The sequence below is a fragment of the Dipteris shenzhenensis genome, chromosome 1 (genome assembly GCF_047967505.1).
Source record: "Dipteris shenzhenensis isolate YYH24624 ecotype China chromosome 1, Dip_SZ_1.0, whole genome shotgun sequence".
Taxonomy (NCBI): domain Eukaryota; kingdom Viridiplantae; phylum Streptophyta; class Polypodiopsida; order Gleicheniales; family Dipteridaceae; genus Dipteris; species Dipteris shenzhenensis.
In genome coordinates this window covers 14,296,500-14,321,718 of record NC_141596.1, presented here as the reverse complement: position 1 = coordinate 14,321,718, position 25,219 = coordinate 14,296,500, and the positions used below count along the sequence as shown (strand labels likewise).

The 25,219-nt window shown below is 41.0% G+C and overlaps 1 protein-coding gene across 1 annotated transcript; it reads right to left on the bottom strand.

Annotated features, from left to right (window-relative positions):
- Nucleotides 1–1,039: 1,039 nt before the first annotated feature.
- Nucleotides 1,040–1,995, bottom strand: LOC147905428 (uncharacterized). The gene is made up of 2 exons (XM_087383080.1): nt 1,751–1,995; nt 1,040–1,550 (listed from the first exon to the last, which is right to left on the bottom strand). The coding sequence occupies exons 1-2, from the start codon at nt 1,843–1,845 to the stop codon at nt 1,268–1,270; spliced, it is 378 nt and encodes a 125-aa protein (XP_087239206.1). The 5' UTR covers nt 1,846–1,995; the 3' UTR covers nt 1,040–1,267.
- Between the last annotated feature and the right edge of the window lie 23,224 nt (nt 1,996–25,219).

The window sequence follows — 25,219 nt, the reverse complement described above, 5'->3', positions numbered from 1 at the left end:
GGAGCTGAGTTCCACATGGATCTTTGTCTGTAATTTGAGGAGCTAAGACCAACATGAGGGTTGTCTCATTGTTCATTATGGGAAATTAGATTTATAAAGTTCCAAGGATGTATTGCCCAAGTTCATGTGTTTTGGGTTTCTTAATTCAATCATTGAATCTTCCACCTTGTTAAAGGTGTGCTACACAACTGCTTCAAAAGCCTTATATGCAAGGGTGGTTTTGGCTTGTGGTCATGTAGTCATTATATGTGTGCAAATAACTACTCCTTCATTAGCTCGAAGAGGTTGGCAATGAAAGAAAAGTGAAACAAACTCTGTGGTTCAATAGATTGGCAATGAAAGAAAAGTGAAACAAACTCTATGTTTCAATAGATTGGCGTTGGGAAGTAGAGAGAAGCATAATTTGGTAGTATGGAATGGAGTTGACAAGTGTAATTTGGTAGTATGGAATGGCATATGGAATCATATAATCTGATTGCTAAGTGGGAAAAGTTGATTGAGAGCTTAGAGGCCTTTGCAACTTTTTAAATGTTGCAACCTTTGTAATGAATTGGGCTATTCCAAAAACAATCCAGATCATCAATAATGAATTGTCGATCCCAAACACAATTCATTACTTTTGTAATGAATTTGGCTATTCCAAACAGAATCTAGCTCATTAGTACATTCACTTGTCTATCCCTTGCAATGGCTTTTCTTTCTCGTGAGAATCTCGCTAGTGCTCCTTGATGAAATGTGAATTGCTATTCATAGAAACTTTCTCTATGCAAATGTGATGTCCGTGTTACCATGTTGCTTGTATTTGGTAAATAAGTAATTATGCTAGGTTGCATTAATAGAACATATGAATCGAGGAGAAGTCACATGCTACTAGCATCAAAGCATAGGGCATGGCTTCTATCCCTTGGTCATCACACTCTCTCCCCTCTAAAAGACATCAATCATTGCAACTTCCATTCATTTTGTTGTGTTTGCTTGATAATAAAGATAAATCATAAATTTAGCTCAATTTTGATGAGCAAGAGGCATGGATTAAAAAAAAAAAAAGGATCCTAATCAAGTATGGGTGATAGGTTGTAAAGAAAGTCATTCCATTCGGATGAACCAAAATAGTGCATTTTCGTGCCATTTGAGTTGTAGACAGGCTCCCCTCATAAAAGTATAATCCTCTTTTTCTATAGTAGATTTCTAAACAGGGTCCCTTATAAGAGTATAATCGTCTTTTTCTTTTGGGTTCTGGGATTCTTGAGCTTTCCAGCTCACTTGATTAAAAGTAATGCCGTTCTGGTGTTTCTTCCAAGGAGCACCACCACGCTGGTTTAGCAGCCATGGACGGTGCACTCGACGGCGAAGCAATCGCCTTGCTTAGCCGCTCTGCTCGCAAGAACACAGCGTCCACTGGGTGTGACTCTATCTCCGGTGCCCAAACTCCAGTGTCTGGATCAGGACTCCACCATTTAGGCAACCCACCACAAGCTTTTGGCCGCTTCTCGGGAACAACAGCCGCTCCCTCTTGACCACTTTCCCCTGTTCCCATCAAGCTCCGCTTCCTGAAACATCTTCAGTTCCACTACATTAATATGCCAATTACCTGCTGCTTGAACTTTGAGGTGATACTTTGTGTCAATGCGCTACATATAAAGCCCCTGAAGTACTAAGTATATAATGCACAATTGTAAGGAACAAACGCAACATAAGCACTGTGATACTGCGTTCACCAGTCACGTTACGTCACGGAGAAGGGACGCACCCGGACGGGAGAGCGGTAGATAGACGCAGAAGTCTTGTCGGTTGCAAGCTAAAAACTGTATGAGCCATTGGGATGGGCAACGGGTTGTTGAGCATATGCCAGCAAGCGTCACCAAAGCCAGCGAAATGAATTGTGAAGAGGATCGACGGGCAGAATGCGCAGGACTTGACGAGGAAAGCGTTAATTTAGAGCACTACGCGATGGAAGACGAATAATCCATGGAAGGAAAGCTGTATGCAATTGCAATGCTTGAGGAAGCTGTATGCAATTGCAATGCTTGATGGGGTTGCCTTTATACAGAATGCAAGCAAACAAATAGGGAGATTTAACTTTGAAGCATGAGCTGATGCTGTGCAGATGACGGCTAGATTCTGTTAATTAATCACATTTGGTCGTCTCTAATCTGAACCGTCCAAACAAGAGACTTTAATTGAGGAAACCGTCCCTCAAAAACCCACCAAAACACTCCAACTCAGCAAAAGCATACACAACATTTAACCACATGCACACACACATCGTCACTCAAAAGACCCTCCGATTGGAGGAAATGGCACCAGCCCCGTGCAATGACATGGTAGTGGGTGATGATACGGCATACGAGCAAACTTGGTAGAAGACCAGATTGTACACACGTGGCAACGTGCGAAAAGAGTAGACACATGGCAATGCGACTCCATGACAATGTGGCTGCGATGCCTCCCAATTCATTTTGACGACCAAGAGGGGCCATTTGTAGGCCATTTTGATCGAAATCCGGGTAGTTGGCTCCCTACTACCTGACGACCGATTGTCGAAACCTACCTAAATTCCTCCTGAGAATGGCCTCCCACCCCTTGAAAGTTAATACACACGTATCATGAGAACTTGGTCTTAATAAACAATAATATTCCGCTTGGCGACCTATTCCTTTACCACCAAGATAAAGTTTCATTATTTTTTTCTTCCTTTTGAAAGAGAGATACACTTTGGAGCAAAATCCATCAACTTCAGCATCGTGGATTATAAGAGGGATGATTGAGGATGACACCTAGAGTATTCCCAACATGTCCCGTTTAGAGGAAAGGTGGATCTACACAAATCAAGATTCTTCCTTTTGTACACTCTAAGAGATATTACTTTAAAGGAAAATAAATTCTCAATTAACCTTGCCTTCCCCCTTTTCCTACGCTACTTAAGGATAAAGCCATTCAATAGTGTTGATCACAAGACCATCATAATTCATTCTCCGACTATATCTTTGCTCTTAATTGGCACCTTCAACACATGTCATACAACCCATAATTGCCCCTTTCCTAAACCACTTAAGGATAAGCCATTCAATAATGTTGATCAACACCATCATTCTCTGACCATAGCTTTGCCCATAATTGGCATCTTCAACACATGTCAAATAACACATCCTTTCATGAACATGCAAATGAAAGGTGATTCTCACTGAAATTTGTGGCCCCTAGCTATTGGCTAGTCATAAAGTTTTAGAAAATATGCTCATGAAATCTACACTTTGCCCTTTCATTTAGTGGCAGAGGAATAATTCATAATGGTTCATAGTTTCCTTGAAAGAATATGTTCGTTCAAGAGTGCACCTCTATGTTTACCCTTTCTTAAGTCGGTCACAATTCAAAGTTTATGTTCTTGTGTAAGAAGCCCACATGTGTTTTCTCAAGGAGTACTTTAAAGGTGTGCTCTAGAAGACTTTTTTTTTCAATTTTATTGATTATGAATTTTTATTCCAACATTCTTCTAACAAAATATAAACTTTTTCACCCTATTTGGAAATTCTTTTGAATCAATTAATTTATCTAAAGAGAGGAATTCAAAGATGTAGATCAACTCTATATGCTTAACGTTGCAAAATCCCAAGGAGACTTTTACTAAGAAATATACAAGGTGGCGGATGAGTTCAATAGAATGGGTTTTATTTTCTTATAGAGTTACAGAAAATATACATGTGTAAGGGGTACTTAGATCCCCTTTTGGGTCATTGTTTGCTTGGGTGTAGCCATTTTTTATGAGGTTCAGCAACTCTTCTGTATATAGGTATCTTGCATGACCCATAACTTATGCATTTCTCAATAGGATTCGGAAAACTTTGTCTTCAAGTTGTAGTACACATTCTAAACTTGAACATGAGACCCAAAAAAATATGGAATAAGGATTCGGGATGAGACTGTTAAAGCATTACAAGTGCTATGTTGCATGTGAAGCATGCATCCTAAAGACTATAGGATATAGCAATTTATTCAAAAACATCAAAATTTTATTATGTACATACATGCAACCAAGTAATCATTCAAAAGTACACTACGTGAGCTTCTCCTCAACCCAAGGACACACCTAAATGAAAACATTAGGCATGGATTAACGGGCCTCTAATGTTGTGCTAAAATGATGCACACCCATTTGAGGGCATGCTCCATAGTTTTTTTTTTATTTGTTGAAAACCAAAATGGATTGAAAATTTGGAATCCAAACTAGTGGGACTACTGCATGGTGGTCTTAAAACATTGATAGTTGTTGGTATTGGTATCTAGATTCACCCTAAAATGGAAGAAGTTGAAAATGTGCAATTTGTGCATGTGCAAAGATCTTTTAATAAATCCAACCCTATTTATAATTTTGAATTGTTTCTTTTTCCATGCACTTGCTTGCTATATGGCTCATAAGCATGCCAAAGGTCATTGCATTTTATAATACATAGCATCAAACCCGATAGCATGTCCTTTGGCCTATTTGTGTTTTGAAGCATTTGAGGCCACATTGCACTTGTTTGGGAAATCCAATTCAACTGACGTGTATCGTCGGAGGGGGGGAAACCGAGGGCTGAAAATTTTGCTACTCCCATGAATTTTGAATTTTCACACCTCCCGCCCATCAAATCTTACAAGATTAAGTACCTGTAACCTACCCATACCCTGCAACCTGCACACACCTCGACATGACCTTGTGCCATCTTTGGTTTGGCATTGTCGTCTTTCGGGTAAGTTGTCTTTTATTCTTTGCTTGCCTCACAAGCTAGCTTCTCTCTGTTTTGGTTTGGCATTTTTGTCTTTCACTAATCGTTGCCATGGCAACATGCAGCTTGCCATGGCTTGCAAGAAAAGCAGACAGAGGCTGCGAGACAGGAAAGATGAAAAGCTTGGTCAGGGCACAAGGAATAGAAGACTTCGTAGAGCAGCACAAGCAGCAACAAGCAGTTGCAGATACACACATTCGATCATTACCATCAGAGCAAAGAACACGAGCTATGATGTCATGATTGGTCGTAGCATTTGAGCAAGCAACATCAGGCCATTTAGGTAAATACCAGTCTCGAGTCTTCACAAGCTTTAACATGCACCCTAAAGTTCATAGAGTGACAACGCTACCAACACCTCGAGAGATGCACGTTGAGCGAAAGCAGTACCCGATCATCCCGATCCGAGTAGTCTATGGGTTTCAACAAAATGGAAGAAAAGGAGAGACAGCCTAAGTGCGGAAGTCATTCAATAGTGGTGATGTTTTGGCACAAAAATATGAGAGTTTCTCCAACTAACAAGAAGATATGTAGAAAGCGGGCGGGACACAAGGTGTTTGACGAGCACATCATACACATGGTTGATACAATGCAGGTCAGTGGTTGCCTAAACCAGCTCGGTGGTTGTTTGTGATTGAGCTTTGGGATAGTTTACTAGGCTGTCTTGGACTTAATGTGATTATCCTAAACCAACCCGATGGTTGGAATATCATGCAATCATGGTTGGTTCAGCTCCAACACCAAAACTAGGTTGGCTTGGACTTAATGTGATTGTCCTAAACCAACCTGGTGGTTGGAACACCTTTGGAATATCATGCAATCGTGGTTGGGGTAGCTCAAACACCAGTTATGTGATTATCTTGAACCAGTGTGCTTGAAGTGAAAGTAAAAGCAATTTATTTTGCAACAGAACAACAATATATTGTTATTTTACTAAACCAGCCCGGTGGTTGGAACGTCATGCAACCGTGGTTGGTTCAGCTCAAACACAGTGTGCTTGAATATACATTAGTTGTTGACCAGCTTAGTGGTTGAAATTATTGTGTTTCTTAGTACCTAAATTAGTTAAATTTAATTTCCTATTGTTCGGGTCATATACCATTTACTTTCTAGACGGGATGGCTTGGACTTAATGTGATTGTGATGGTGATTGTCCTAAGCTAGCCCAGTGCTATTTCAAGTCAAAGAGCAGTATCTAATTCAAATTGTGGTCAAACAAAAATAAAGAAATAAAAAATAATATATTGGTATAGAAACGAAACGCAATATAATTTTGTTTTCTAATTGTGAAATTCAAAAATGAAAAGCAATATACTTGTTATTGTCTAATTATGATCGTCAGGCTAAACCAACTCGGTAGTTGAAATAGTGACTATCCTAAACTAGCCTGGTGATTGAAAATGTGACCGTGTCCTAAACCAGCCTGGTGGTTGAAATTGTGGTTGTCCTAAACCAGCATGGTGGTGGTTGAAATGTTTTGTTTTGCTAGTGCTTTATTATATATAACTATATTAAACCACCCTGGGGGTCGAAATTGTTTTGTTTTCCCATAGGTTGATTGGTTTGATTAGACTACATTTTTACACATACTGTATTTTGTATTGTTTTCCTCATAGTAGTGCAAAAAGGGGGCCTGCATGTTGGGTCAGCACACGGATTGTATCTGTTAATAGATTGGTTAAATATACGCCACCGCTGGTTAAGTGATGTGATTTGATGGGACAATGGCAAGTCCATAGAGCCAGGATTGTGTCTTGGAGCCAGATGGGCCCAAGAGGATGGTAAAAGAATGAGAAGAGAGAGTGGTATAAAGAGATTAGGGCTGGCCCTCCTTTCAAAAGGTGACATATAAAAGGCCAAATGGTTGACTTTGGTCTTCATTATTGTTTCCACAATTTTGAATACAAGCTCCCTCCTCTCTTCCAAGAGAGTGTTTTGGGTGTTCTCTTGTTTCCATTATAGTGCCTCTGTGGTTGTCACTCTATCCCCCTTCACTCCCTTCTCCTTCTTCCCTCCCTCCTCCTTCCTTCTCCCTCTTCTCCCTCTCCTCTCCCCTCTTCCCTTTCCCTCTTTCTTGCGTGAAACCACATTGCAACAATCCAGAGGCCGCTTGAGTGACATTTGCAGATGACTCATGCTATGCATTACTCCCTCAAGGAGTAGATGGGAGTGGAAGCTCCGTCGGCATATCTTCAACTCTCCCATGACACGTGAGTCACCATTGAGACCACACCACATTTTTGGTGCTGTTGCCAAGGAATGAAGATATGCTTTTGCAGTTGCACTTGTCTCCCTTTGATATATTCCCATTGCACAAGTTTCAAGCTTACCTTGGAGCTTGTTAGTGGAGTTGTAGGAGAAGAAAGAGGGAGGAAGTGAGAGGTTTGGACGGGAAAGTAGGAAAACTATTTTTTTTTGTTGGAAAATCATTTTGGAGCATTTGAAGCTTGTTTTTCATGCTTTTTAGTGTTTTGAGTTGGTAGGAAGATAGTTTGAAAGATTGCTAAGGTGTATGTGAGGTCCAAACACCTCAAAAAACAACAAAAATGAGGATTCTTGCCAAATCTTAAAGAAGCTTTGTGTCTTAGAACTCACCCTTTCTGAAATTTTGCATTTTGGCTTTCAAAAGTTGTTTCGCTTTCAAGTTTTTTTCATTGAGTAGGTAGATTAGGTAGTTTAGCATTCCCCCCATCACAAAAAAACATGAACAAAAACTTCCAAATCTTCACAAATCATCAAAAACCAATCGGCGAAACTATGTGTTCCTATCCCCACAAGTCGTTGCGATAGCGCTATCCCACCGACCGGTGCCAAACCGTATCCCACCGGTCAAACTTGCATTGACCTAGTGCCAAACCGTATCCTACCGGTCAAACTTGCATTGACCCGATGCCAAACCGTATCTTGCTAGTCAAACTTGTGTTGACGTGGTGCCAAACTGTGTCCCACTAGTCAAAGCTACATTGACCAATCACCTTAGCGCTATCCCACCGACTTGATATCTCGCCGGTCATTGCCATAGCTCTATCTCGCCGACCTAACAAATGTCAGTACCTAACCTGTCGCCCTAATTAATTAATGTCAGTCAGCTATCCTACAGTCAAACTTGCATTAACCTGGTGCCATAAGGTTATCCCGCCGATCGTTGCCATAGCTCTATCCCGCCGACTTGCTACCCACCGATCGTCGCCATAGCCCTATCCCGCTGATCGTTACCATAGCTGTATCCTGCCAACCTGCACCCCATCAGTTGTCGCCGTAGCCCTATCCCACCAGTTGTTTCACCATAGCTCTATCCCGTCGGTCGTAGGGATAGCTCTAAGAACACAAAAAGCCACCCCTTGACCCCGTGTCGAGGCGGACTCAACCTAGAATTGAGGCCTCAACCATGCCAATGAACACATGATCTTGAGATCAGGAAGAGTCCTACAAGATCACCTTGAATCTAAAGACAGTGCCTCAAATACCATCTTCTCAACCTCCATACCTACCTTGGCATCCTCAGGGTTAGTAAGCTCAAAAGTCGGCTCTCACTCATTGCAAGAACCACCACCAGTTGAATTATCCAGCTCGGAAGAATCCATGAGTCAGGATTGACATGGGTGGACGCTCAAATGTTAGAGCCTTAGTGGCTCTGAACTCCATCCCAATTGATCTCCACTCTCCTACCCCATCTACAGCAGCAACTACATTAAGGGAAACCTTTTCCAATATCATGGGAAGGTTTGGATTGACAGACCAAGTAGAGTGGGTAAACCCATTTGCTGGACAGGCTAGTGCAATGTCAGAGGCTCAAATGTCAGCCCAACCATCAATGACAGATGCAATACCCAGGGAGCCAAGTCCCACAATACCTAATAGCAATCAGCCCCTGTCATACCAATTCTTTGATGATAGACAATCCTATGGGGAGGGGTTTGGACCCACATCCTCACAAGGTCCTCAAAATCTAGAGCAAAGGAGGGCAGAGGAGTAACTTTGAAGGCTCTCAATTAAGACCCTCCACCTCAAAATCCCCTATGATACCTCCTTGGCAGCAAAACATGGGAGATATTCCCTACCCAACAAGTGCCTCTTATAAGCCTATGCCTGCAAGGAACATACCACTCCCTAGAGGACTTCTAGTCCAACCTGTTAGGCCCAACCTAACCCAATCCATGGAACCCTTCATCAGGACCACCAATGTATGGGACATCGCCCACCATTCCACAACCTCCTCCTGTATCACATGTGAAGATAGTGGGAGAGAAGGAGTCTCACTTGCAACTTTCTCACATACACAATGGGGGAATACACACAAAGATGGAGGCTAAAAACAGTTTTCCTCTTCTTAATTGTGAAATCCAAAAGAACTCTAGTACAAAGAAATAGAAGAACCCTATATGTGGGTCTCAAACCAAACTCAGCTAACTCAGGTGGCATATTAACTGAGCCACGAACTAGAGTACATAAGGATAACTGTCATCCATGGGCGGTGTACCAACCGCTATTATTCATGGGCGGTGTACCAACCGCATCTGCAGTTAACAAGTCGATGACATAAATGCACAACGGTCACCCTGGCATATCACGAGTGGAGCTTGATATCTCAACACTCCCCCTCGAGCTCAATCCCAATTCCTGTACACCAAGCAGGTCTCTAAACTTGTGCAGCTTCTCTGTGCCCAATGCCTTCGTGAATATGTCAGCTACTTGATCCTCTGTGCTGACATAAACTAGATCAATAAGACCTAGTAAAACCTTCTCCTGCACATAGTGATAATGCACCTCAATGTGCTTTGTTCTAGCATGATAGACTGGGTTATTTGCCAAGTGTATACTACTCATGTTGTCACAATAAATGACAACTGGCCCATCTATAGACTGATGCATATCATAAAGTAGCTTATGCAACCAAGCTACCTCACATGCAACCATTGCTGCACCCCTGTACTCAGCCTATGTGCTCGACAAGGCAACTGTAGGCTGTTTCTTGCTACTCCAAGTGATTGCAGCACTCCCAAAAGAGAACACATATCCACTAGTAGATCGTCTATCAGAAATACTACCAGCCAAATTAGCATCAGTGTATCCATGCAACTGTATCTGAACCCCAGTCTCATAAAATAGTCCATATTGCAATCTGGACTTCACATACCTGAGTATGCATCTAGCCGCATCCAAATGCACTTTCCTTGGAGCCTGCATAAATTGACTTACCAATCCAATAGCATAGCTCAAATCTGGCTTGGTAATAGTCATATAAATCAAACTTCCTACTATGCGCCTGTACATAGTAGGGTCTTCCAGAAGCTCACCTGCATCTACGCTCAGCTTCACATTCTGCTCCAAAGGAACTGAAATAGGCTTACAGCCTGTCATCCCATATTTGGATAACATGTCCAATCCATACTGCCTCTGCAAGAGCCGTATCCCACTTGGTGATCTAATCACCTCAAGGCCCAAGAAATAATGCAGCTCTCCCAAATCCTTCATCTCAAACTTCTGCTTCAATAGCATATTCACATGAAGGATATCTTCATCGCTATCACCTGTAATGATCAAATCATCAACATAAATGACAGGCAACATAATACCTTTCTCTGTTTTTCTCACATAAAGTGAGAAATCTGCCTTGGAAATTTGAAAGCCAATAGTGACAAGATACTGTCCTATCTTGTCAAACCATGCTCTAGGTGCTTGCTTCATGCCATACAAGGCTTTCTTCAACCTGCAAACAAACTCAGGATGAATAGCATGAACATAACTTGGTGGCTGCTCCATAAAGACCTCTTCTTGCAAATCACCATGCAAGAAGGCATTTGTTACATCCATCTGATGTAAAGACCATCCCTTTGATGCAGCCATAGCAATGACTGCTCTTACAGTTGCCATCCTTGCAACCGAACTGAATGTTTCTTCATAATCAATGCCATATGTCTATGCATACCCCTTGACAACTAATCTTGCCTTGTATCTGTTCACAGAACCATCTGCATTGTGTATCACCTTATAAACCCACTTACAGCCAATTGCATTCTTGTCTTTAGGCAAAGGCACCAATTCCCATGTAGCATTTGCTTCCAAGGCATCCATTTCTTCATCCATGGCTTTCTCCCATTTTTCTTTTCCCATGGCTTGCTCAAAAGAAGTGGGTTCTGGTTCCTGTATCACTTTGACCATATAGGCATAGTGAATGGCTGTAAATCCATCATATTTCAAACTATCCACAGGATACCTAGCTCTGGTAGACTTGTGCAAAATAGGCTCACTTCCAGGTGCTCTCAAAACATCCTTGGTCTTCCTTACTCTAGGTGTAACAACAAAAAGAATACCCAACTCATCATCAATGCTCTGTTCTGAGCCACTGGATTCACCATCCACATAAGAGTGACCTACATTGACATCAAACATGGGCTGATCTACCTTCTCTTTTCCTTTTTGTGATACCTGCATACCACTATCTGCATTGCTTTGAGGAGATTCTCCTGATCTCAATTTGCCTGTCCATGGCAAAGTATGTGAACCACTGCTAGAGGACACTCCAAGTCCACTAATATTTTGTGATTGCTGCTGTGAATTCTGTGCAGCATTACCATTTTGTGCATCTACATCATCAATCACATTTACTGGTTTATACCAGCTGGTCATCTCATCAAAAACAACATCTCTGCTCACTATAAACTTACGAGTAGAAGGATTATAGCATCTATACCCTTTCTACTGCAGAGAATAACCAATAAAGATGCACTTCTCAACTTTTGGATCCACAACTTGGACCTCAACTCATCTGGCACATGAACATAGGCAATGCAACCAAAAATTTTCAAATGAGAAATATTTGGCTTCCTACCAGTATACATCTCCTCTGGCATCATGCCATGTATTGCTACAGTGGGAGTCCTGTTCATTATGTAAACTGCTGTAGCAACTGCTTCAGCCCAATAATAATCTGGTAGGTCTTTTTCATTTAGCATGGCCAGAGATACCTCTCCAATATGCCTGTTTTTCCTTTCTACAAGTCCATTTTGTTGTGGGGTATTACTACATGAATATTGCTGCTTTATGCCATGCTCCTGCAAAAACCTTGCAAACTCATTTGAGAGGTACTCTCCCCCTCCATCTGACCTTAGGCATTTTATTTGCAGGCCTGTTTCTTTTTCAACCATAGCTTTAAAAGCTTTGAAATGCCCAAAAACTTCACTTTTCCTTTTCATAAAATACACCCAAACTTTTCTGCTGTAGTCATCAATAAAAGTGACAAAATAATGACAGCCTCCAATAGATGCAGCTTTAGTAGTCCACACATCAAAGTGGATTAATTCCAATGGCTTCTTACTCTCTTGAACATGTCTAGGAAATGGTTTCCTTGCCTGTTTTCCAAATTAACAGGCTTCACATACCTTATGCATTTCTGCAACCTTGAATTTAGGCAATCCTGCAACAATATTTTGGGCATGCATTGATTTAAGTCATTTTACATTAACATGACTAATGTGTTTATGCTAGATATCAATTTCTACAACTACACCGGTCCCATGTGCAAACATTGCTGCACTCAATTCAAGCATGTCCGCATCCAATGTAAACATCCTGCCCTTCTTCTTTCCTTTTGCTATCAAACGACCGTTATTTTTCATATCCTCAACAAAGCATCCATGAGGATTAAATCTGACCTGCAAGCCCTGCTCAACCATTTGACCAACAGAAACCAGGTTCTTGGTGATATTCGGGACATGAAATACATCAGACATGTATTTATTTTTCCCATCTTGCATAGACAAAAGAATTTTACCAATCTGCACAATAGGATGTGCAGTATCATCACCAGTCTCCACAAATCTTGGTCTTTCCATTTGCCTTGCATCCTGCATCCATTCTGCATGACCTATCATGTGGTTTGATGCACCTGAGTCAACATACCACACATCATTGCTTTCTTCTACACTTGTCACAGAATTGGTCATGTGCTGCACCATAAACAGATGCTCATTTTTGTCATCACCCTGTCTACTAGAAGATGCATAATTCCCTTACTGCAATTTTCCATTCATGATGTCATTCTACTTTTTATAGCAGTCTTTAGCCATATGACCCATTTTACCACAGTAGTAGCATTCAACATTGCTATTTGCATTTTGGCCTCTTTGCCATCCACCATGACCTCTTTGGCTCCCCCTGCCTCTAGAGTTACCATGTCCTCCTCCATAGGACTGGTTTTGTTGAGTTTGCTGCATATTCTGATTTCTATCATGGCCTCCAGATCGGCCTGCTCTACCTCTACCTCTACCTCTTCCAACATTTAAGTAGAAGACCGTTTCTTTTGAAGTTCCTCCTGAAGAAGATGCACCACCATTTCTCTGCTCTTCAGAAATTAGAAGAGCAAACAACTCCTCAAAATCAGGAAATTTTTCACAGACGGCAATGGATGTCTGGAACTATGCATAATCCTTTCCTAGACCATTCAAGGTCACAGAAACTAAATCATCATCTTCCATTGGCGACCCAATGGAAGCAAGTGCATCTGCAATTTTCTTCACCTTCATGTGGTAGTCATTGATGCTCATATTTTCTCTCTACACATTGTGCAACTCCTGCTTGAGCTGCATTTTCTTGGCTTGCGTATTTGTGCTGTACATTTTTGCCAAAGTATCCCATGCATCCTTTGGCGTACTTGACAACATTAAAGCAAGTTCTCGAAGACCATGCATTACCGCAGCCTCATCTTCAACAAACAATGCTAGATGGACGTGTCAAATGCCAACAACATCTTCCTTTGGGAATGACAAAGAAGGTCGTCCTAGAAACTGTGAATAAAACTTTACAAGACAGAGATGAGAGCATGATTTCACGATCAACCTTGTACAAAATTTGGCGTAGAGATTTTCGCCATGTCAAGACACCATCAAAGCAAAGGATGTCAAAATGTAAGACATGTGATGAATTAAAAAATGCCATTGAACATAGTAAATGTGAGCAGCAGGGAGGAAGATATATTAAATGGCGATCAATCCATTTACATCATGTGCAGGATGCTCGAAAGTTGTATGCTTCTTGGAGAGAGGAAGCTATTTCACATGTCGATAAGTCCATCTGCATTACTATTGATGGCATGGACTAGAATACAACCACTTTGCCACGATATAGACGTATCCCACCTGCATTGGAGGGCAAACATGGACTAAAAACACACTTGTGTGGAGTATTAGTACATGGATACCGAATATTTTGTGATGTATGGATTGATAGTTTGCATGACCATGATAGTAACCAGGTTGTTACATCAATCATGAAAGCAATAAGAAAGGTTAGAGATGCTCACGGATGTTTGCCTAACACATTGCGAATACAAGCTGATAATTGTTGGAGAGAGAACAAGAATAAATATATATTTGCTTTATGCTCTATGCTGGTTGGTTTGAAAATATTTGAAGAAGTGGAAGTTGGATTTCTTCTTGTCAGCCATACACATGAAGACATAGATCAAATCTTCAGTGTTATCTCTGGTGAGTTGAAGGCAATGGATGTTTTGACAATGAAGGATATGCTATTTCGAATTGGGAAAAAAATTGGAGGTTCTCGCAAAGAAGAATCAGAAGTGGCTATCTTAGAGAGGATGGTAGATTGGAGAGCATTCATAGAGCCACATTTACAAACAGGAGATGATGCCCTAATAGGACACATAAATCCACACTATTTTTAGTTTCACATGCATAACAATATTCCAGTGATGCAATGGAAGCACTACTCAGTAGATGGAGATCATTTATGGAGTAAGTCATATGCTTTATTACAACGAATAATTCCATTGGAGGAAACTAGATTTGTCCTTGCAAAAAACAAATCACTTAACATAGATGAAATGAAAGGCTTGAAAGCCTTCATTAAACATCTTCAAAGTATGATGCAGAAATATCTTGAGCAATCAACTAAGAATTTGGAGACAATTAAATTAGCTGAAGCACTTATCCAATCTTTAGAAAGACAAGAAAACTTAATGAGCATTGAATACTGTGAATCCTTTTGGCTGAAACAAGCTAGGTCATCAAGTTTTCCTTTGGATATAAATATGTTAGTAGATATGGAGGAAGCAGAGGAATTCCTTTTACCTCGAAAATATTGTGGCAGGAAGGGAGACAAACCCTTACCAGAGTTTATACCATCTAATGAGATTGAAGAGGGTCTATTTGTTGCAGTTTGGGCATCTGATCCACGTTCAGAGTTGGATGACCAAGGTGGCCCAATTTGGGTTGCAAAGGTTGCTAAGATAGAAAGGGATGACAAGGGAACTCCTATAACATTTACAGCTTTATGGTATGAATCAAAGCCATTGAAAAATCTCCCGAGAAGATATACAATAAAACAACTCTATGAGGGATGCTTGCAAAAGAAACGTGAATGGGTTCTAAATAATGAGGGATTAACAGAGGTGGAAGTCAGTAGCATTATTCATTACTGGAAATCGAGGACACGAAGTTTTAAAAAGAAGCATGGATACAATGTTGAAAAATGTATCACAATCCCTGATCCAAGTCGTGTCCATATTAAATATCATTTGGCAAGACTTGACCCATCAAGTGTAAATACATTACATGAATCTGATGACTGTGAACGAGATTCAAATGCATAAGATAATGTTTTGTATGCTTTTTCCATACAAATGGTGTATCTATACACCACCAATAAGATAATTTATTGTATGGTTTGTTTTTCAAAAAAAGGGTGTATCTATACACCACTTATATGTTGAATTCAACAAACTCTTTTCATATGGTGTCATATTTTCACTTCATAGTGTTAAAATTGAACTTGAGTTAGGAGACTACTATTATTATTATTATAGTTATTGGATGGGGCCACCATGCATGAGTTTGGGAATTATAGCTTCACTGACCCATTTTTTTTAAAATTAGAGGTCACCACTTGACTTTTTAGCTTAATAAGGCCATATTTGTACATAAGTGACCCATTTAGTGCTCTAAAAAACCCAATTTTTTAGCTCACTAGGTGAAGTTGAGTGGAGAGAATATGCTCCAAAAAAAAGTCCAAACCAAGAGAGAAAGTCCAAAAATTTTGAATAGTGTGTTGATTGGCTTTTATATGCATGTGTCTTCGTTTGCCATCGTATTTTGTACAAACACATGGATAAGCATAAACTAGGTCAACCTAACATACCTAAACCCAAGCATCAACTTTTTGGATTATATGTCTATTTTGTATCAAACCCTCCAACTTCACTAGGGAAGCCTTAAAATGCTTCCATGAAGGAATCAATTGGCTACTATTCCTTCCAAAAACATAGCAATACATGTTGCAAGGCTCCTACAAATTTGCATAGAGGGGTGGTATTTGTGTTGTATGTAAAGGAAAAAGATGAGAGGTTGTTTAAGAAGAGGTTGCCAAAGTTCAACCAACAAGTATAGCTTGAGTGTTAAAATATGTTGAAGCTTTTTAAGTGAGGAGTTTAGGCCATCCAATGGAAATTTGCGTCTGCCATGGCATAATGTACTTGTGGGATCATTGCCAACAACTCTTATTCCAAGTCAAAGGTCTCTCTAAGAGATGTCATTTGAAACTTTTTCTATCTACACTATTTGCCTTTCTATCTATAGTGTTCATCTTTCCTATCATTAGGGTGGCTTTCCATTGATCCATAGTAGTCATAAGAACCTAAAGTCTTCGAGCTACCATACTATTATTTTCTACTATACTATAGTGGTCTTAAAGTCTTAGGACTACCATACCATACCATAATAACCCAAAGTCTTAGCACTACCATGCTATAGTGTTCCTCTTTCCTATTCTTTCCTATTGTTAGGGTGTCTTTCCATTGATCCATAGTACTCATAATGCCCTAAAGTCTTAGGACTACCATACTTAAGTTATGATATTTATCTTTCCATAGAGTTATATTGGTCATGAAGGACTTTCCTATATACTGTTCTAGTTGTCGATTGGGCCCATACGTATGACCATCATTTGTAGAATCATGATACGAACCTATATGAAATTATGACTATTTTCTAAGGTGGAGAAAACATTAGGCCATAAAAATTCTACGTTGCATTCTTCTTTCTAACGATTTGATGGCTTGAATATGAGGGAAACTATTCTTAATGTGTCCTTTACATTTAAAGTCTCATGAACTCTTTCTTACAATGTGATGGCTTGAATATGAGGAAACTATTCTTGATGTTTTCTTTTAGTTTTAAAGCCTCATGACTAAAATACATGCCTCTACAAGGTCATGATGGCCACAATTTTGTTTGCTTTTTTTCTATGTGACGTGGTTATACAGTGGTGGTTGTAACATATGACACTCTATGGCTCAATGAAAAATAGTCATAATAAAATATGGTAATGAGTCTTAATCTATCACAACATGTGCCACTTTATGGCTTATTAGAAGGCCATCCTTATTCTCCTATACTACTCAAACAAAATAGTTCTTAAAAGCACATATGAGTTAATTTCCTCTTCCCACAAGGAATTTACTGATATTAAAAGTTTGTAGCTATCCTTTTCAAGGAGGGACAAAGAGATTTAGTACCTCAATTTTGGGGGGTAAATTAGAACTTCAATTTGGATATACCGTCTTGCATCTTCCCTTGTCATAGATATTATCATAAGGGTTAAAATTGCATGTGTTCTAGTGTGTATTGTATTACTTCAAGAGGACGTTAATGTGAGGTATCATAACGTCAAAGGAGGATGTGTAATATTGTGCATATTTGGTGTCTTTTAAAGCAAATGTGGTCCATAAAGAATAAATATGGAAAAGGTGGATGATGTGTAAAGAAGTCTCCATGGGCCAACCTGCCACATAAGTGGACCCATGGAAACATTAACTCAGCTATGCAAAAGGTAATTGGTTTGGCAATATAAGATGTGAGTTATCATAAGGTAGAAGGAGGCTATATAATGTTGTGCATATTTGGTATTTGTTTATGCAAGTGTGGTCCATATAGAATAATAAGGAAAAGGTTGATGACGTGTAAAGGAGTCTCCATGGGCCATCCTACCACATAAGTGGATCCATGGAAACATTAACTAAGCTATGCAAAAGGTGATCAATGGTTTGGCAATATAAGGTGTAGAGAGATTGAGGTGGCCCAGGAATCTTGTGCCAACCTACCTCTAGGAATATTTTAATATATGAGTGGGAATGGGGTGGTAGAGCATTTTAATTAATTGATTGACCTTGGCATATAAAATGAGGACTAATGTTTGATGTGAAGAGAGGAAGGCTCTCCACTCGCGACACCTCTCCATTTTGTGATTCTCCTCATTCTTTAGTTCTATCCTTGTACATAGACATAGTGCTTTGATTAATATAAAGAGTCCTTTGCCTCCATCTACTTCTTCCTAGTTATTCTAACTCTTCTCTTCCTCATCCTCCCCATGAAACCGTGATGCTTTGTTTATCTCATCGTGGCCTTCTAGATGTACTCCACCTCCTTGTGCATAAGAAGGATCTCTTTTGTCTACTTCATCCTGAGTTCATGCCACCATCTATATCTATAATTTTATGGTGTTACTTTGCCCTACCGGTCATCATCCTTCCTTTGGTAGCAGATTCTTTGCATAATGCAACTTTGTTTCATAGATGGATGGAATTTCATGCTACATAGAATATGTTCTTGAAATGCTCAATTGTGAGAGGACAAGATTTTAACCCTCTTACAATTTTGGTGTGATGTGTGTGGAACATTCCAATTGGCTCAAATTTGGTATTCTCTTCTTCAAGAGGAATTTGTTGATCTTGTTCTTTTCAATTCATTCTTTTAAGGGAAAACATATCCACTTCACTTCCCCTTAGTTTCCTCACCCCCCCCCCTCTCTCTCTCTCTCTCTCTCTCTCTCTCTCTCTCTCTCTCTCTCTCTTTGTCTCTCTTCTCTCTCTCTCTCTCTCTCTCTCTCTCTCTCTCTCTCTCTCTCTCTCTCCCTCTCCCTCTCCCTCACCCTCTCTTCTCTCTCAGGTCAGTAGAGCCAACCAGTTTGCCCTTCCTACCACTTTTCCTTGTCTTTTTTCAGCCCCTTATCCTTGGTCTCTATGCAACCATTGTTGAGATATCAAGCTCTACCCCTGATATATCTCCTGGATGACTATCATTTATGTCATTGCCTATGTTAGTTGTACTCGTGGTGTAGTTAGACTACCACGTATGTTTTTGGTTTGGGTTCACATATGAACCACGTATTCTAGGCTTTGACATATAGGGTATTTCCCTCTTCTATTGTATTGTTGTTGTGCAAAAGTGAAGAAAGGCTTCACCCTCCAACCTTGTGTCCTCTCTCTTTTGTGTGTTGTGAAGAAAGCTGAACTTGAGTCTCCTATCTCTCTCCCTTATTCTTTACATGGTATCAGAGCCTTGTTCGTGGTAAGGAGCTCAAGAAAGCAAGCCAAGTTTGTGGTGTCCTGGTAAGAGGACCAGTGTAGCTTTCCTATTTCGAGTTTGGGAGCAAATCTCTGCAGGTAGCACAGCCAGAAGTGCAGGAGTGCACTGTTTCAGATTGAGAGGCCCTTCGCAGTGTGGCGAGAGCGCAGTATATGCTTGATTTTATTTTTTTGATTTGAGGCCGTTTCGGGGCCCGTTTTGAAGGTGGAAGTTCTTCGCAGGCACTCAGAAAAAGGCCCTGTTTTTGCTGTGCGACCACCGCGCGACTAGTCGGTGGAAAGGTGCCATAGAAATTGCATCGTATGCCTGTGTCAGAGATATTGGGAGTTGCAGATTCATGCTTGTTGCCTGTTGATGCAAAATCGTCACTAGGAAGTGACTGTGTGGTGAAATACCACTTTCGTTAGTGTTGGAGATCTGCCCCTGTGAGGCTTTTCGCAGAAGTTTTGCTATTTGCCCTTGTGAGGCATTTGCTGTGTTTACAAGTTGCTGTTGCAATTCATGATTTGTAAAATGTCTGAGAATCTGTCTACCATTGTCAGTGAGAAGCTTGACAAGAACAACTTCCAAGCATGGAAGTTCAGGATGACAAACTTCCTTATGGGAAAGGGAGTTTGGGAGTACATCAGTGGTGAAACTGCAGAACCAGTTTTGGGTGCTGCTCCTACTCCTGCTGAATTGAAGGCCTTTAAAGAATGGCATGAAAAAGCCAGAAAATGCCTGTATTGGCTGTCTGTTAGCATTTCAGATTCTATGATTGTGCATATACAGGATCTAGAGACGCCTAAGGAGGCATGGGATACGTTGGTGAAGCTGTATAGCACAAATACCAAAGCACGAAAGATGCAGCTGAAGCAGGAGTTGCACAATGTGCAAAGGAAAAATCTGAATATAAATGAGTATTCCTTGAAGGTGAAGGGCCTTGCAGATTCTCTTGCCTCCATTGGAGCACCTGTTGATGATGAGGACTTAGTGTCTGTGACCTTGAATGGTCTTGGGAAAGATTATGCACAGTTTCGGACATCCATTGGAGTCCGTGAAACATTTCCTGATTTTCAGGAACTTATTGCTCTCTTGCTGAGTGAAGAGCAAAGGAATGGTGGTTCAGCCACCTCAACTTCTCAAGAGACTGCTTTCTACTCGAATACAGGTAGAGGCAGAGGTAGAGGAAGAGGCCGTTTTGGTGGCCATGCAGGAAATCAGAACCAACAGCAACAACAGGAAAACCAGTCCTATGGAGGAGGACATGGTAGTTCTAGAGGCAGGGGGAGCCAAAGAGGCCGTGGTTCATGGCAAAGGAACCAGCAAGTAAATAGCAGCACAGAATGCTATTATTGTGGAAAGCCTGGACACAAGGAGAATACATGCTATAAAAAGCAGAATGACATCAAAAGTGGGAAGTTGCAGCAAAGCAACTATGCATCATCAAGTGGGCATGGTGACGACAGAAATGAGCACCTTTTTGTGATGCAGCATATGGTTAACTCCATGTCAGGAGATGCTGCAGCTTGCAATGATGTTTGGTATGTTGATTCAGGTGCCTCTAACCACATGACCAGTCATGGTGAGTGGTTTCATGATGTTAGAAATTTGGATAAGCCAGGTTATGTTGAAACAGGTGATGATACTGCGCACCCAATTACGCAGGTTGGTAAAGTGCCATTGGCTATGCAGGATGGCAAAATGAAGTACTTGGCAGATGTACTTCATGTTCCAAAAATCACTAAGAACCTGGCTTCAGTAGGCCAGATGGTTGAGCAAGGTCTGCAGGTTAGATTTAATCCTGATGGATGCTTTGTTGAGGACTTGAAAAATAAGTGCCGCTTGGTTGCGAAAGGCAACAAAAATGGCAGAATGTTCACCTTGGATGTTGATATGCCTGAGGTGAAAGCTGCTATGTTTGCGCATGGGAGAGGTGTCATTGCAGATATTGAGATATGGCACAAGCGCATTGGGCACGTGAATATACAAAGGCTGAACTCTATGCAAACGAAAAACATTGTTGCAAGTTTGCCTAAATTCAGAGTTGAGGGAATGCAAAAGGTATGTGAAGCATGCCAAATGGGTAAGCAGGCCAGACATGCATTTTCCAAAAATGCTAAGGTGAGTAGAAGACCTTTAGAAGTGATCCATTCAGATGTTTGGACAACCAAAGCTGCTTCTATTGGTGGATGCCATTATTATGTGATGTTTATTGATGACTACACTAGGAAGGTGTGGATTTATTTTATGAAGCACAAAAGTGAAGTGTTCAGCCATTTCAAGGCTTTTAAGGCCATGGTTGAAAAAGAGAAAGGTGTGCATATTAAAGTGCTAAGATCTGATGGAGGGGGAGAGTACTTTTCAAAAGAATTTTGTGAATATCTGAAAGAACAGGGAATTCAAAGAAAGTACTCATGCAGGTCTACCCCTCAGCAGAATGGGGTTGCAGAAAGGAAGAACAGGCATATTACAGAAGTAGGACGGGTGATCCTAAATGAGAAAAACATGCCTGATTATTTTTGGGCTGAAGCAGTAGCAACTGCTGTTTATATTATGAACAGAACCCCCACTACAGCTATCCATGGCATGACGCCTGAAGAAATGTATACAGGCCAAAAACCAGATATTTCTCACTTGAAGGTATTTGGTTGCATAGCTTATGTTCATGTTCCTGATGAGAAGAGAACAAAGCTGGATCCAAAGGCAGAAAAATGCATCTTTATTGGATATGCTCTGCACCAGAAAGGGTATCGCTGTTATAACCCTTCCACCCGCAAAATGCAAGTGAGCAGAGATGTTGTTTTTGATGAAATGAGCAGCTGGTATGCACCAACTGTTATGGTAGGAGATGCAGATGCAGGAAATGGGAATGCTGCAATAAATCCAGAGCAGCAATCTCAAGCCTTGAGTGGACCCAGAGAGTCCTCTACTAGTGGATCTAATGCATGGACAGGGAGATTGAGATCTAGTGAATCGTCACATGGCAGTCCTGATAGTGTTGTGCAGGTATCACATAAGGGAAAAGAAAAAGTGGACCATGCTCCAGTGTTTGATGTGTCTGCTGGTAGCTCTCATGTTGATGGAGAGTCAAGTGGCTCTGAAATGAGCCTTGATGAGGAACTTGGGATTCCTTCTGTTGTTACACCTGGTGCAAGGAAAAGCAGGCATGATTTAAAGACTCCTGCAACTGATCCAGTTGTACGGAGGTCCACTCGTATTAAGTATCCAGTTGACAGGCTGAGATATGATGGGTATACAGCACATCACTATGCTTATATGGTCAAGGTTCTAGAGGAGCCAGAGCCCACATGTTTTGAGGATGCAGTAGGGCATAAAAATTGGGAAGCAGCTATGGATGAAGAGATGGCTGCCTTGGATGCAAACCACACTTGGGATTTGATGCCTTTGCCTCATGATAAGAAGGCTATTGGCTGCAAGTGGGTTTACAAAGTAAAGCACAATGCTGATGGGTCTGTTAGCAGGTACAAGGCAAGATTGGTTGCCAAAGGTTTTGCGCAGACATATGGAATTGACTATGAGGAAACTTTCAGCCCAGTTGCAAGGATGGCAACCGTGAGAGCAGTAATTGCTATGGCTGCTGCAAAGGGATGGTCTTTGCATCAGATGGATGTGAAAAATGCCTTCTTGCATGGTGATTTGCAGGAAGAGGTTTATATGATGCAGCTGGAAGGTTATGAGGATAATTCACATCCCGATTTTGTATGCAGGTTGCGCAAAGCCTTGTATGGCTTAAAACAGGCGCCGAGGGCATGGTCAGACAAGATAGGGCAATATCTTGTCACTATTGGATTTCAGATTTCCAATTCAGATTTTTCACTTTATGTGAAAAGAAAAACAGAGGGATTGTGCTTATAGTCATCTATGTTGATGACTTGATTATTACAAGTGATAGTGATGCAGACATTAATGAAGTGAAGCTGCTGTTGAAGCAAAAATTTGAGATGAAGGATTTGGGAGAGCTGCGTTACTTCTTGGGCATTGAGGTTATTAGATCCCCGAGTGAGATATGGCTGTTGCAAAGGCAATACGGTTTGGACATGCTGTCCAAATATGGGATGACAGGCTGTAAGCCTATTTCTGTTCCATTGGAGCAGAATGTGAAGCTCAATGCAGAGACAGGTGAGCTTCTTGAAGATATTACTATGTACAGGCGCATAGTAGGTAGCTTGATTTACATGACTATAACCAGACCAGATTTGAGCTATGCTGTGGGGCTGGTAAGTCAGTTTATGCAGGCACCGAGGAAGCCACATTTGGATGCGGCTAGGCGCATACTGTGGTATGTGAAGTCCACATTGCATTATGGACTGTTTTATGAAGCTGGGTGTGCATTACAGGTACATGGATACACAGATGCTGATTGGGCTGGTAGTGTCTCAGACAGGAGATCTACCAGTGGTTTTATGTTTTCTCTTGGGAGTGGTGCCATCAGTTGGAGCAGCAAGAAGCAGCCAACAGTTGCCTTGTCGAGCACAGAGGCTGAGTACAGGGGTGCAGCAATGGCTGGATGTGAAGTAGCTTGGTTACAAAAGCTACTTGCAGATATGGGACAGTCAATTCATGCAGTAGTTGTCATTCATTGTGACAACATTAGCAGCATCATGCTTGCTAATAACCCAGTTTATCATGCTAGAACGAAGCACATTGAGGTGCATTATCACTTTGTGAGAGAGAAGGTTCTAGCTGGTGAGATTGATCTTGTCTATGTCAGCACTGAGGAGCAGGTGGCTGATATTTTTACGAAGGCATTGGGTACCGAGAAGCTTCGCAGATTTAGGAGCTTGCTTAGTGTACGTGAGATGGATTTGAGCTTGAGGGGGAGTGTTGAGATATCAAGCTCTACCCCTGATATATCTCCTGGATGACTATCATTTATGTCACTGCCTATGTTAGTTGTACTCGTGGTGTAGTTAGACTACCACGTATGTTTTTGGTTTGGGTTCACATATGAACCACGTATTCTAGGGTTTGACATATAGGGTATTTCCCTCTTCTATTGCATTGTTGTTGTGCAAAAGTGAAGAAAGGCTTCACCCTCCAACCTTGTGTCCTCTCTCTTTTGTGTGTTGTGAAGAAAGCTGAACTTGAGTCTCCTATTTCTCTCCCTTATTCTTTACAACCATCACCTATATAACCTCTTCTCCTTGGTCTTCATGTAGCTACTACCACCTCTCCTCATTGTTCATGTGGCCTTCTCCCTGGTCTTCATACAATCGCTGCCCATCCTGATTCCTCATCTTTTGTGCTTTGTCTCCTCCTTGTATTCCATGTTTGACTGCCTCCTCTAGCCTTGTGTCCCATCTTCTCCTTGCCTTCCACATGGCTCTACCCTTGTTTCCTCTTCTCATGCCCCACATGTCTCTGTCAACACCATGTCACTACCTACCCCACCATGGGTCATCTATCACACTTGCCACATGTCATCCACCATGTTAGCACCTCTCACATTATCATCACCATGTGTCTATTAGTGTCCACATCAACATTGATTGCCTTGACTAGACTGATTGACCATTGACCACCATGAGAAAGGAAAGATTGACGCTGAAACCCAAGACCTCCTCTCTAGTAAAATATTTATTTACTAATAGGATATATACCTTTTGATGTAATATAAGAGGGAGAGGGAGGGGTGAGGGGGGGGGATGGGGAAGTACTTAGGCAAAACTAAAAAATACAATCTTCAAAGAGTCATATCTTTTTAAGGACAAGAGTTTTGAAGCAATGGAAAAGGAAAATTTACACTATTTCTTGTACTCTACCTTTGTATTATGTCACATTCATCAAGAGGTGCTCCTAATTTATGGCCATAATTCAAAGTTGCATGCCACCAAACAATGTCCAAGGAGGCTTAGGTTACAATTGGTTATAACTTTTGATTGTGACATTAGAATGAGCCATTGTAAAGAGGTGGCCTTTCATTTTTTGAGCTCTATGTAGAGTTATAGTCCATTTTAATAAATGGTGAAAACATTTTTCATGGAAGTCATTAGAATGTTTAGAGGTGTTCATTAATTAGGCCACCTTGACACCAAGGGAGATTCTTGCATAGGGCATTGAAGCCATGACCTC

What these genes read in the sequence shown, in the direction of transcription:
- LOC147905428 (XM_087383080.1), bottom strand. Translation starts at nt 1,845, where the DNA reads ATGCTCAACAACCCGTTGCCCATCCCAATGGCTCATACAGTTTTTAGC. An exon ending in TCTACCGCTCTCCCGTCCGG is followed by an intron (nt 1,551 to 1,750) that starts GTGCGTCCCTTC and finishes AAGATGTTTCAG; the next exon opens with GAAGCGGAGCTTGATGGGAA.